Source organism: Rhodnius prolixus, unplaced genomic scaffold (assembly GCF_049639745.1).
Source record: "Rhodnius prolixus isolate KJV_2025 unplaced genomic scaffold, Rpr scaffold_30, whole genome shotgun sequence".
In the NCBI taxonomy this organism is placed as follows: Eukaryota; Metazoa; Arthropoda; class Insecta; order Hemiptera; family Reduviidae; genus Rhodnius; species Rhodnius prolixus.
Genome location: NW_027411638.1, coordinates 998618 through 1013162, shown reverse-complemented (window position 1 = coordinate 1013162; position 14545 = coordinate 998618). Strand labels below are relative to the sequence as shown.

Genomic DNA, 14545 nt, shown 5'->3' with positions numbered 1-14545 from the left:
GCTACAATTCTGCTAAAACCTAATTGACCCACTTGAAACACTTTTCAATCGTCATTAATAGGTTTTTATGGAAGTAGTTTGTGTAGCTACAGATTTGAAAGAATTCAAGTAGCATGTAACGTAATTAAAAAGAATCCTAATAACTAAAAATCGAAATAACTTTAAGTTATGCTAGTTAATATACTTTTTGAACAATAAGATCTTTCATTCTTTTTTTTGGGGGGGGGGGAGGATATTTTGAATTATTTGTAGTCCTATATTAATTTTCAATAATTGCCGGAAGACTAGTCATTGATTGGTTTTGTTGAATTACTAATTTACTTCACTTCTATTTTATACTATTTTGTTGCTGATACTCTTGTGACATGGTTAATGCTAAATACAATAAATAGATAATATAATCTTCTCATACTTTATAATAATAATACTTAAGGGCCTCGAAATGGTATTCTAAGTGCAAATGTCGGAAGCTGGCAATTTAAAGTCCATCATTATATGTTACAAAATTTTCATTTTCACCGTATAATTTGTAAGTTGGGGTTTGTTTCCGATCTAGTATATAAGTGCAAAGTTGAAAACTCACTCATTATTGAAAAGTAATACCAAGAAAAGCGAACCCTTTAAAATTAATGATGACCTTTCATAGTAGGGAATAGAAGGCATCTTCCATAGTGTATGAGTAAGTGACTATTTGTCTGACTTGGTTATGTTCAGTCTATATACCTTGCTCGTATTCAGGCACGGACCTTGCTTCAAAGAAGCTAAATTGTTTTTTTTAGTAAATATTATTATTGACCACCTCAATCTGTGTCTACCATAATACGGTTCAAGAGTCAAAATTTTTCTTTCAGTATTTAAATCGTCGTTGTGTATACGAATCAGAATGTTATGATATGCCAAAACCTAGAGAAATTACTGGTTACAATATGCGTCCAAACCCATGGAAACCATTCAAAGATAAGTGTGTTCTTGAGTGCCCATCCGGCTATCTGGAGGTAGAAGTTGAAATAAATGGACAAAAGAAACTTCGTTGTGAGCCATGCAAAGGTAAGTTAATGATGTTTAATGTTTCGTATTGAGAGTGAAATGCGAATTGATGCTGTGGCGCGTAATCTAAAGGGATTAAAAATTGGAATTTTTAATTTTAATAGGTATTTGTAAGAAGGAGTGTCCTGGAATAAAAGTGGACAACATTGCATCTGCACAGAAAATGAAAGGTTGCACGCTGATCAAGGGCTCGCTAGAAATCCAGATACGAGGAGGCAGTAAGCTTAATTATTTTCAGTTTACTTTTACTGCTAATTGACACCTAACAGTGCAACTACTTTGTTTCTATTGAGGCAGCATTATTGGATTAAAGTAAAGCCTTTTTTTTTTTTGTTTTTGTTCCCCTCCCAACCGAACCACAGTGTAAAATATTGTAAAATAATTGTAAATTCTTAACTTATAGTATATTTTTAACAATTAAATACAAAGAGTGCTTTATCTACGATTTCATTATAAATTGCCTAGCGACTGACTTCACTACAAATACGTAATAATTCGGGAGATGGTATAACTACTAATAATTTATTTCATGTCAGGATTATTTAGTTGATGCCTCTAATAATTGGAGTGCGTAATTAACGGCGAATAATTATATTTTGTATATATTGTAACGAAGTTGACCTGGGCGGAGAAGAAAGGCCTAGATTGTTCTAGAGGTTGAACGACCAAAGTCAGTAACAGGCCGCCACTGCATAAACAAAAGGGCGGTATCTACTTGTGGCAGAAAAGAAAGGCCTAGATTGTTCTAGGGGTTAAGCGACTAAAGCCGGTAACAGGCCACCACTGTGTAGACAAAAGGGCCGGTCTTTATTGAACTAGAAAGGAAAGGGCTAGATTGTTCAAGGAGTTAGTGACCTGGGTAAAAGCCAGCTAAGAGAAAGGCCTCAGTTGGGGTGGTGGCATATGTGTTTCCCAGCCTGTGATTGACAGGTGAGAGGGAGACAGACGGAGTTGGAGAGAGACGGAGAATGGGAGGAGGCGGCTCACAGCTGAGGTGGTGGCAGTATGTTTTCTCCAGCCAATGAACATCAGGAGGGCGTGGAAACTTATGCTCAGAGAGTTGGAGGAGGGCAGTCCCAGTTGGAGGGAGGCACGCAGTTAAAAGGAGGCAGACACAGCTGGAGAAGTCAGTTTTTTCAATCTAGTTTCAATCATAGTGTTAATCGAGTTTCAAGCAAGTTTTAAGGAGTTATTAGAGTTTATAGTCAAGTTTATGAGTTAGTCTTGGAGAGTCAGAGTTGCGGAGTGCTTCAGTGGTAGCTAGTTGGGCAATTAGTCAGTTGATGAGTAGAGCTGTGTTAGTGTAGCTGAGACTAGTGCAATTCGGTGCAGTGCGGACCAGTGGTCAGTCGGGGAACAGTTTTGTGGCGTTACGAAGTGAGTAAGTAACAGTAAACTGTTGTGACTGTTGTAAATGGTGACTGTAATGAATAGCGTTAGTTGCTTGTAAATGTTAATGTGAGTAATGTTAACGTGTTAATAAATCAGGTTATTACTTACAACTTTAGCGAGTTTTATTATTTAATCAAACCCACATATTTAATAACTAGTGGCAGGCATTAGTTGTGTAAGTAAAGTTTTTTTTATTTTGGGAAAAACTTTACATTGGTGTCAGAAGTGGGATATAGTAGAACCGCTAAACGAGTAAGTGTGATTTTACTAGTTGGGTGAATTGCCGGAAAGTTTTGAAAAATAGACGAGTGTTATATGCCAGTGAGTACTAGGAAGCGGAACATGGAGGAGTTAATGACACTGATGAAGGAAATGAAGGAAGGCATGGAAAAGCGCCAAGATGAGACGAACAAACGCCTAGACGAAACAAACAAGGGCCAGGAAAAGATGAAAGAAGAACTAACAAGGGATATAACCAGGCAAATAAGTAGGATGCAAGAAGAAGTAAATCAAGTCCAGAAGGAAATGAGAGACGGCAAAGCCGAGATGGAGAAGAAAATCGACGAGGTAGAACAGTATGTGAGGCAAAGATTGGAGAGTGCCGGAACCGGTCACCCAGAAAACGAAGGCCCAAGACCCGTGCACGGTGCCGGACCACGAATCAAACCGCCAACCTACGACGGAACTTCATCGTGGGCCAATTATGTACTGCAGTTTGATGCGGCAGCTTCTGCAAATAGTTGGACGGAACGAGACAAGGTAACATCTTTGATAGTTTCGCTGCGGGGAGAAGCTCTGGACATCCTCCAGAGTATTCCAGAGGCTCACCGACAGGATTTCGGTCTCCTGACGGGGCACTTGGAGAGGCGATTTGGCGACCGGCATATGCAGGAGCTATACCGCACGCAGTTTAGGACAAGGCGGCAACAACCAGGGGAAGCTCTCCAGCAGTTCAGCGCGGATATCTACCGCTTGGTGAGAGCTGCGTTTCCTGGGGTAGATGACGAACTATTGGAGGGATTTGCGGTGGACGCCTTCACGGACGGCCTAAAGGACCCCGAATTAAAGCAGGCGCTTAAGTTGGCCAAACAGAAGACGCTCGGGGAGACGCTGGCTCGAGCTCTGGAGTTTGAGACAGTAAAGAAGAGCATCCAGAGGGATCCAGTTCGGGTGAGACAGACCTACTTAAAGACGCCCGCCGCTCCAAGCACAGATGGTGCGAACCACGGAGTTGAAGAGGTTCTGGAGCGATTCGTACGAGAGATCCGAGGACTGGTGCCCTCTAATCTAAACAGAAGGAACTCCCTGAAATGCTATAATTGTCAGAAGTTTGGACATGTGAAGAGGCAATGCACACTTCCGTCTCGCAAATATCAACAAAAAGAAGAAGACCGTCAGGGAAACGACGAGCTGTCGGCTTAGTGGGGCGAAAGCCGGCTCATTTCTCCTTTGCCCCAACGCAGATAAAGGTGTCACGGCTAGAGTGTGAAGATAGCAGCCTACTGTTGGAAGGAAAGATAGCAGGGAAAGCCTGTCAGATGGTTGTAGACACTGGAGCCACCCATACTATTGTCAGGAAAGGCTTTATACCGAATTTGAAACTACATACTCCGTCAAGAGGGTATCTCATCGTGACGGCCAACGGAGACAGCATGGAAGTCGCAGGGGAAGCCCAAGTCACCATCGAGGTGGGTACTAAGCAGATTTCCCATCGGGTGGTCGTAGCGAATATCTCGGATCCGGTCATATTGGGAATGGATTTTATGAATTCACACAAAGTTGTCCTGGATTTCGATGAAAGATCCATTCGAATTGGGAACGAAGAAACGATACTCAAGATGTCCAAGGAAGATGTTGGGGTGATAAGACAAGCAACGCTATTGGAAGACCTTGTGTTACCTGCACGCAGTGAAACCATAGCCACCGTTTCATTGGAGGAAAAACCAGGAGGAGTACTGGGAGTGTTAGAGCCGGCTTCGCAGCGCGATAACGGCATACTCATAGGACGGACGCTCATCTCGGCTAAGACTAATACAATACCGGCTAGACTTTTGAACACCAAAGACTTCGACCAAAAACTGAAGAAGGGAACAATAATCGGTAGATGCGAGGAGGTCCATATGATAACCGGCTCTGAGGTACCCAATGCAAATCTGGTTAGGGAGCAATCTACGCCAAGGCCTAGGGTCGTAGACGAATTCACAGAAAGTGCAGTTGTTGATCTGAGACCTCAGGAAAGGGAAGCAGCTAAGCAGCTATTACACAAATACCATCATGTGTTTTCCTGCGGTGACCACGACCTGGGAAGGACGAAGACAGTGCAACACCGCATCAACACCGGCGATCACCAGCCCATTAAGCAGGCGCCACGAAGGATTCCGTTGGCCAAACAACAGGAGGTCGACCAAATGATAGAGGACATGAAGGTACGAGAGGTAATCCAACCTTCCAGCAGTCCTTGGGCTTCTCCCGTGGTGTTGGTCAAGAAGAAGGACGGCTCTACCAGATTTTGTGTTGACTACCGCAAGCTCAATGACATCACGAAGAAGGACAGCTATCCATTGCCACGGATAGACGATACTCTGGATACCTTAGCGGAGGCCAATTGGTTCTCGACTCTGGACCTAAAGAGTGGCTATTGGCAAGTAGAGATACATCCAGAAGATCAAGAGAAAACGGCGTTCTCGACAGGTACCGGCTTGTGGCAGTTCAGCGTAATGCCATTTGGACTCTGCAATGCACCAGCGACTTTTGAGAGGCTGATGGAAACCACTCTAAGAGGGCTACATTGGAGGACCTGCCTAATATACTTGGACGACGTGATCATCTTCAGCAAAACCCTGAAGGATCACCTTAAGCACCTGGGAGAGGTGTTGGAAAAATTGTCCAGCGTTGGCTTAAAGCTTAGCCTGAATAAATGCCATCTATTCAGAAGGGAGGTGAAATACCTAGGACATATTGTTTCCTCCGAAGGTGTGAGAACGGATCCCGAGAAGACCGAAGCTGTGAGTGCGTGGCCGGTTCCAAAGGACAAACGAGAAGTGAGAAGCTTCCTGGGGTTGTGTACCTACTACAGGAGATTCGTTCAGGGTTTTGCGGATATAGCCAGGCCCCTTCATCGGTTGACTGAAAACGAGCAGCCTTTCGAATGGACTCCGAAATGCCAAGAAGCATACGAGAGACTAAAGAATTCCTTATTAGCAGCCCCAGTCTTGGCGTACCCAAGAGCTGGTTGTGAGTTCATCGTGGACACAGATGCCAGCATGGTTGGGATAGGGGGTGTACTATCGCAGGTACAGGATGGCGAAGAACGAGTAATCGCGTACTTCTCCAAAACCCTCTCTAAGGCTGAAAAGAACTACTGCGTCACTAGGAAAGAGCTTCTAGCTATCGTGAAGACGCTGGAACATTTCCATAAGTATCTCTATGGGCAACCGTTCCTGTTACGGACCGACCATGCATCCCTGACTTGGCTATTGAATTTCAAGAATCCGGAGGGTCAGGTAGCACGCTGGATAGAGAGACTTCAAGAGTATCAATTCAGAATAGCCCACCGGAAGGGAAAACTTCATGGTAATGCCGACGCCCTTTCAAGACGGCCGTGTAACCCTGAGTGCAAGCACTGTTGCAGGACGGAGCAACAGGAGCAGGGCCAATGTAAAAGAACCATCGTTCTTCCAGGAGTGGAATGGAGCCCTGAGGCGATTAGGGAGGAGCAACTCAAGGATGAGGACATCGGACCAGTGCTCAAGTTTAAGGAAGATGGGTCAAGACCGGACTGGGAGGAAATTGCGCCCGGAAGTCGAGACGTGAAGTGCTACTGGGCCCAGTGGGATTCGCTCACCATTAAGGATGGGGTGTTGCTGCGAACCTGGGAAAGCGCAGACGGAAGGGAAAAGAAAAATCAAGTGATTCTGCCAGCATCAAGGAGGGAAGAAGTGCTAACAGAAATGCACGGAGGTGCTACCGGAAACCACTTTGGAGTAAGGAAGACACTGGACAAGCTGAGGCAGCGGTTCTACTGGGTAGGCTATCACGAGGATGTTGTAGACTGGTGTCGACGTTGCACTAAGTGCGTAGCAAGTAAAGGGCCCAGCCGAAGAACCCGCGGTGCAATGAGACAGTACAATGTGGGAGCGCCGTTCGAAAGGATAGCCATCGATATAGCGGGACCTTTTCCTAAATCCAAGAGAGGAAATCGCTATATTCTGGTCGCAGCGGACTACTTCAGCAAGTGGACAGAGGCTTACGCTTTACCAAATCAGGACGCGTCCACGGTAGCTGAAGCTCTAGTAAACAACATGTTCAGCCGTTTTGGAATACCACTGGAATTGCACTCCGATCAGGGAAGGAATTTTGAGTCCAATCTGTTCAAGACGGTCTGCGAGATCCTCGGTGTCAGGAAGACGAGGACCACACCGCTGCACCCTCAGTCCGACGGCATGGTGGAACGATTCATCAAAACCTTAGGAGGCCATCTGAGGATGTTGGTAAACGAACATCAGGATGATTGGGACGAACATATACCCCTCATAATGATGGCGTACCGATCGGCCGTTCACGAGACCACTGGCCGAACACCTGCGAGCGTTGTGTTCGGTAGGGAGCTGCGGCTACCCAGTGACCTGTTATTTGGCGGCCCGAAGACGGAAGAATCGGATATGGATAGTTATGCTGCGGAACTTCGCCGTAAGTTGAGAGATATACATGGAAAGGTGCGCGACAGGATAAAACTGGAAAGTGACCGGATGAAGACACGGTATGACATGCGGGTCACCGGAAGAACGTTCCAGGAAGGCGAGAAAGTTTGGTTGTATAACCCAGTACGCAAGAAGGGAAGATCCCCTAAATTACAGAACAACTGGGAAGGACCTTACACCATTGCCTCACGACTCAACGACCTGGTGTACCGAATTCAACGCACGCCCAGATCCAAGATGAAGGTGGTACACTTGGACCGATTGCTGCCCTACATCACGAAGGAGACTTCTGTTCGGGACGAACAGTTCTAAGAGGGGGGCAGTGTAACGAAGTTGACCTGGGCGGAGAAGAAAGGCCTAGATTGTTCTAGAGGTTGAACGACCAAAGTCAGTAACAGGCCGCCACTGCATAAACAAAAGGGCGGTATCTACTTGTGGCAGAAAAGAAAGGCCTAGATTGTTCTAGGGGTTAAGCGACTAAAGCCGGTAACAGGCCACCACTGTGTAGACAAAAGGGCCGGTCTTTATTGAACTAGAAAGGAAAGGGCTAGATTGTTCAAGGAGTTAGTGACCTGGGTAAAAGCCAGCTAAGAGAAAGGCCTCAGTTGGGGTGGTGGCATATGTGTTTCCCAGCCTGTGATTGACAGGTGAGAGGGAGACAGACGGAGTTGGAGAGAGACGGAGAATGGGAGGAGGCGGCTCACAGCTGAGGTGGTGGCAGTATGTTTTCTCCAGCCAATGAACATCAGGAGGGCGTGGAAACTTATGCTCAGAGAGTTGGAGGAGGGCAGTCCCAGTTGGAGGGAGGCACGCAGTTAAAAGGAGGCAGACACAGCTGGAGAAGTCAGTTTTTTCAATCTAGTTTCAATCATAGTGTTAATCGAGTTTCAAGCAAGTTTTAAGGAGTTATTAGAGTTTATAGTCAAGTTTATGAGTTAGTCTTGGAGAGTCAGAGTTGCGGAGTGCTTCAGTGGTAGCTAGTTGGGCAATTAGTCAGTTGATGAGTAGAGCTGTGTTAGTGTAGCTGAGACTAGTGCAATTCGGTGCAGTGCGGACCAGTGGTCAGTCGGGGAACAGTTTTGTGGCGTTACGAAGTGAGTAAGTAACAGTAAACTGTTGTGACTGTTGTAAATGGTGACTGTAATGAATAGCGTTAGTTGCTTGTAAATGTTAATGTGAGTAATGTTAACGTGTTAATAAATCAGGTTATTACTTACAACTTTAGCGAGTTTTATTATTTAATCAAACCCACATATTTAATAACTAGTGGCAGGCATTAGTTGTGTAAGTAAAGTTTTTTTTATTTTGGGAAAAACTTTACAATATTTAAAAAAAAAAATTATTCATGTTTGATTTAAAAAAATATATATATATTCAACACGTAGTCCATTTGTGTTACAGGCTATAGCAACGATAATTATGGATCAGTTTGACTCGACAGCTCCCTGTAAAGCCTCATCATCTTCACATGATAGCCACCCTGATTTTTTCATTTATAAAGTCCTGTACCACATATTTCTAAACCACGCTGGAAGTATTTTGTATAGCGCATTTCCCATTCGGTTTCATGTAAAATAGGTGCAGCCTTAGCTAAGAAGTTAGCGTATTGGATTCTCACTCGGAGATCCCGTGTTCACACTAATGCAATCCACAATCTTTCACAGTAATGCTTAACTTGAGTAAAATTCCCGATATATCCTGTCCGAATTTTCGTGAACCCTTCAGTCTATTCCCTTCATCCTGTCAATACTATATTTTGTTTAGTAATAGTCTCTTCTTTTGTAGGTAGCGCAGTGAAGGAGTTAGACGATAATTTAAATATGATAGAAGAGATTACTGGCTATTTGAAAGTTGTTAGATCTTTTGCTATCATTTCTCTCAATTTTCTGAAAAATTTGAAAATTATCCATGGAGAAACGCTAGAAAGTTCAAAGTAAGCATGTTTTAAAGTTGAAGTTGAGACAAGCATTTCACCAATTTGAGATTCATTCCAAACATTAAGTCGAGAGTTTCACATCATTGTTTTAGCTAAACCTTGCACGAGGTCCAGTTAATGTCCCTTTTCCCAACACAACTTAACAAAGAACTAAACATTACTTAATCATGGCCGAGCAACAGTTCCAGTTGAGGCAAAGGTTCTGTCAAGTCCGGAGCAGTTTGGGGTGTTAAGTCACCATTTTGTACTGGCTTTTCCTTCCAAGTCAGTTTTTACATACTTTCTTATATTTTTAACAAAGTTGGAACAGAACTGTCAATAGTTTGAACCCTAAAGTTTCGCAGCAAAGGTGAATGTACTAACCACAAACCGTTCATGGAAATCAATTTTTATTCAAGGAATTCCACACCACTTGGTTATTGTAATCGGTACTCTAATCCTTTCTAAGATATATTACGCCAGAAGAGCCCTAACTCTCTTAACACTAATTTTACATCTCATTAACGAATGAATCACACAAGGTTTTGTAACAAAACCTGTAGAAAAATCTTAAGTGACAAAAACTTAAGTGACTGGATATGCCGCGATAAACATCATCGTAAGATGCCATTATCGTTTACCATTTGATTGACAGAGAATGCTACATCAATTGCAACATTAAGTATTTGCCTTACTACGTCAAACGACTGGTTTGGGACACAGAAAAGGTGGTCTGCGGTTTAGTTGTGGGCCAGCTTCCTTGCACCTTTGCACCAATGTTTGGGCTAAGAGCTCAAAGAATCGCCATGTGTAGGATGCCGACAGGGCATAATTTCGCTGAGGCTACCTTCCCAATTGCACTTTCAGAAATCTTGCATTTGCGACGTATTCCCCAGGCCTTCGACAAACGATACTTATTTAAAAATACATAAATAAATAAAAAAACCTGCATTTTTAGTCCCTGGCAAAGTCCAGGAGGTGGTTTTTCAGTGATTCTCTAGCTTAGATGCTAGGCCATAAACTGTTTCATTCACTCTTTTTCAGTACAGTTTCATCACTAATTGAAGCTCTGCGAGGCATTGTTCAGTAAATTGATGTTTCAGATGCTATCTAATTTTGATGTGCCTACTTTCATTCTAAAAATTATTTATTTGGTTTTAATTTATTAGTTGAAGAAAAATCTCATTCCTTACTATTTTTCTGAAAAATTTCAGGTATGCCTTAGTGATTTTAGATAATCAAAATCTTATGGAACTTTGGGATTGGGAGAAGCGAGACAACAACCTCCACATTATGAATGGAAGACTGTTCTTTCACTTCAATCCCAAGCTGTGCCTTTCCAAAATTGACCGTTTGCGGGAGATAGCCAGTCTACCTGAGTACACACCGCTAGAAGTGGCCAGCAACAGCAACGGAGATAAAGTGGCATGTGCGTTTTTTTCAATTGGTGTTTGAATTATTGGTATATACTTACCTGTTTTTACTAATTATTCGATTTTGCGGGTTTGAGGGAAAAAGTTTGGACCGTTTAAACAAAACACAGCTAAACATTTTACCACTGTGTTCTGAAATTTTAACAAAGAGACATCTTATTCTTTGGCCCCCTTAGTAGAACTCCAGGCTCTGAGATGAGCTGACATTGAATAACAATTATCTAGTTCATATGCGAAAGATACACAGGAAAAAGACCACTGTGCTTCATGCTTTTCTGAGGGGTCGTAAGGGACCTTCTCTAACCGTCTTTTTGGAGTATGTGCTCCTTGCTTCAACTTGGAGGGGAAAAAATGCCATTGATGGATTATAAGATGCCTGCAAAGATCTATGATCAAGTATCCTTGAAGTAATCAGTTTTCAGTAATCGACCTGATCGTCTTTAAAAGACTTTATGAGCTTCTGAATAAATGCTTTGACCTTGACAATGGATTCCAGGTCAAGAAAGTGCTGGGAAATGAACGATAAAGTAGGCTTTGTTCTGCCCTGTGCTTCACTGAATCAACACATTTTTCCTCTATCCGTTGGAGGAAATTATTTGTCACTTCACATTATTTCCCACATAGTTATTGTCATTTTAATTCTGGAATTCTATTTCATAGTTGAAGGAGCTTTATTTCGTAGATTCCTTTTCACTTCAATAACGCCGTTTAGTGCGAATATAAAAATTCTTTAATGACTGTGGCTTTTCCTGTTGCAATACAAAAGACTAGATTAGTCCTTGTATACCTCCTGCAAATATCCTCTTCTGAAGATCCGATCCAGTTGGTTCTAAGGTACTGAGTACAATTATTCTTATTTTCCAAGTTATTTTCTTACTTATACTTATTATACTTATGTATTAATTATTATACTTATATATTTTTAAGTATAATAAGTACTTATACTTAATTTCTTATTAACAAGGAAGTTCCAAACCAGGTCCAGTTTACCCCGTCAAGTATTTGGTCTACCACGTTGAACCCAGGTCCCATTATGCATAATTTACTCTCAAAAGAAGATTGTAGTTGCGTAATTGTGTCGCTATATTCTGTAAACAGGTGATGTGAAGGTGCTGAATGCTACCGTCTCAAAAACAGAATCAGAGAGTGCGATCTTGGTGTGGGAGCAGTTCGAGCATTATGATCCACGCACCCTTCTAGGATATGTAGCCCATTACATTGAGGCACCCTTTCAGAATGTGACCATGTACGATGGAAGAGACGCTTGCGGAGGCGATGGGTAACTTATTTGAATCTAGTACTACTGCTAATGTCTTAGTATTCTTTAGGACTTTTTTGTATGATCTAAGAAGGGCAGAGTTGGCTACTTTTTTAAGATCTACCGCTTTTTTCAAATAATTTTTCCAGAAAACAATTATTTGTGGTGGCGTTTTCGGAAAATATGAGGGTTAGGGTCAAATTGAAGCTTACGATTATAAGTTTAACATGCAGGGTGTCCAGCAGGTGACTACTTGTTGTAAATTATTTTGTTAGATGGATAGTTATGGACGTTTCTTCTGAGGGTCGCTTCGACACCACCGAGACTGTGATATTGCCTCACCTAAAATCTTATACACAGTACGCATACTATGTAAGCACCTACACAATTGCTACAGAGAAGACTGGAGCCATTAGTCCAATTAAATATTTCCGTACAAAAGCGAGTGGTAAATAGTTATTATAGTATGAAGTATTGTAAAATCTCCTTCGGAGAGTTGACCGTTCATTTTCTTCTCTGTGACTTTTTTGCAGTTCCGTCTTCGCCACGACGCTTATCGGCCTACTCCAACTCAAGTTCTGAGCTGATTATAACATGGAAGCCACCGATGGAGCCAAACGGAAATGTGACATATTATAACGTGAGTGCTCGCTGGGAGAAGGACAGCGAAGACTTCATAGAACAAAGAAACTATTGCCTTGAACGTCAGTTTTGATTTGTGGTTGATTTATTATTATTAATGATGTATTAATATTTACTTATTTTTACTTTCTTTTAGCCCTCTCTAGAGCTAATATTTCATTCGTATAGATAAGTTAAGCTCTTTTCGCGCATGCTCCTGGAAAGACCGTCGTTGAGCTTAGCAGTTATAGATTCGACATAGGCTACAGGTATTTTTTAGTGTAATCGGAGTGTTCTGAAAATGAGTTATTATTTTATTTACTCTGAATTCAGTGTTAACCTTAACTGATCCGTGTCAACATAATTTCTTGCAGTTCCGCAATTTTCTGATGCATTTTCGGATTTTCTTAATGATGACCTCATAGGAAAAATCTGTAGTTGGATATCATATTAGATAACGACCATTAATATTAATTTTACCATTAGTTTTTTATTGTGTCAGTTAAATTTATTAAATGTTCTATAAATTACGCAATGCTCGTTAAAAGTTTATCTCTTTTATTTGACACATTGTCGAATTTGTTTTAAAGTTTGTCCTCGAGTAACTGTAATTTGTCCCTCAATACAGGACATTGAAAGGATACAATAGACACTAAAAAGTACTATTATTTTAAGTTCCAAGAAAATCGGTTAACCGTAATTGCAAATTTAGCAGAAGTGGTTTCTGAGATTTTTCCCCGACTTCCTTCTAACTTCTTATTATAATATCCTCGCGTTTATAAAATTTTTAAGTAAGGAAAAGTCGTGTGAATATTTCACATCATAATTGATTATATCTTTGTTTCAGCAATAACATTGCCAGACACAAGTGGAGCTACCCAAATAAGTAAGAAAGATCCATTTCCACAGAAGGATAGTGATGAACGTGGTATTTGGCAATTAAACACTTGGACAAATCCAAATTGTTCTCAAAAAATTGCTGACAAAAGGCAACGAGAAAAAGAAATTCATTTGGAAGACAGTTTACATGATTTTATTTACGTTAAGAGGTAAATTTATCGCTTAATTCGTACTTCTCCAAAGACGAAGGTCAATGTGTTTTGTTTGATTTTCACAATTTAACTATTTTTATGGAAAACAACTCAAGCGCTAATCTCTAAAATTGAGATACTAATTAGCGCAAATAATATCCATCATTTTTTATTAGAAACATAATTCTGAAAACTATTTTTTGGGAAGTTTGCCGTACAAGATCGTGGGCGCGAGTCTGAGAAGTCAGAGGCTCTGTTGACAATAATCCAATCATTAATATTAATCGGATAATATAACTACATTCCTAACCGTTTTGTTTGGTTTTGCTTTTAATTTTTAAAAAATTATAATTTAGAATTAAAAATGGCTGAAAAGAAATTTTGTTTCGTTTAGATATTTGTAAACTGTTGCTTTTATGATAAAATGTGTTAACCGTGATTTCAGGAGTGTTTCAGTTCGTAAAAAAAGAAGTCTGGAAAAAGGTGATTTGGACAATATGACAATTAAAGATTATAATGCACCAACAGATGGTACGAGTTTCAATATCTAAATCTAAATGTATATGTATACTTATATTACTCATAATACTCATTTATTATTCTGAGTCAATAACTCAGTTCGCCCGAGAAGCGTGAGGCAGTAAGATACTATCTTCTGCCAATTTTGATAGGTGGCAGAAAACACAAAATAGTCAAAATGGATAATGTGTTCATAAAAGTCAGGAACCTCCGCTATATGTTACATAAAATTTTGGATAAATTTTCCTTTTTGTTTATTTTGCAAAGTTACATAACTGCTTTATAGATTGGAATAAGCAAAACATTCATTATATTCTGATATGATTAAGTTGGAACCGTAACTACCGCAGGAGAAATCTTTTTAAAGAATGCTTATAGTTGCGGTCCCCAAACAATTCACAAGAACCATTTTCTTGGGAAAACGTTTCGAATGAAATAGGAAGGCATTTGTAAGTGAATAGCAAAATTAAATTGCGATTTCAGTTCTCCCTTTTAACAGGAGTAAGAAAAATTAACTGCGATTACAGAACTTTTTACTAAAAAGGTAAAGAGAAATTAAACATAAAATACTCACGATTGCAATATTTTTTCTTTTTAACTGTAAGAGTAGGATGGCACTTTAATGTAAA

General features: G+C 41.0%; 1 protein-coding gene across 3 annotated transcripts in view; it reads left to right on the top strand.

The window, feature by feature from the left end:
- InR (Insulin-like receptor) overlaps positions 1–14545 on the top strand; it is a 35580-nt gene that overhangs the window by 9138 nt on the left and 11897 nt on the right. For all 3 annotated transcript variants that reach the window (XR_012463186.1, XM_074144051.1, XM_074144052.1), the window contains exons 7-15: positions 852–1047; positions 1152–1265; positions 8925–9072; positions 10269–10483; positions 11586–11766; positions 12021–12193; positions 12279–12449; positions 13214–13415; positions 13843–13928. Coding sequence is in view for 2 of the 3 variants with exons in the window: in XM_074144051.1 (XP_074000152.1) it covers positions 852–1047; positions 1152–1265; positions 8925–9072; positions 10269–10483; positions 11586–11766; positions 12021–12193; positions 12279–12449; positions 13214–13415; positions 13843–13928 (1486 nt within the window). In the remaining variant the exon portion in view is untranslated. The remainder of the gene's footprint in view (positions 1–851; positions 1048–1151; positions 1266–8924; positions 9073–10268; positions 10484–11585; positions 11767–12020; positions 12194–12278; positions 12450–13213; positions 13416–13842; positions 13929–14545) is intronic.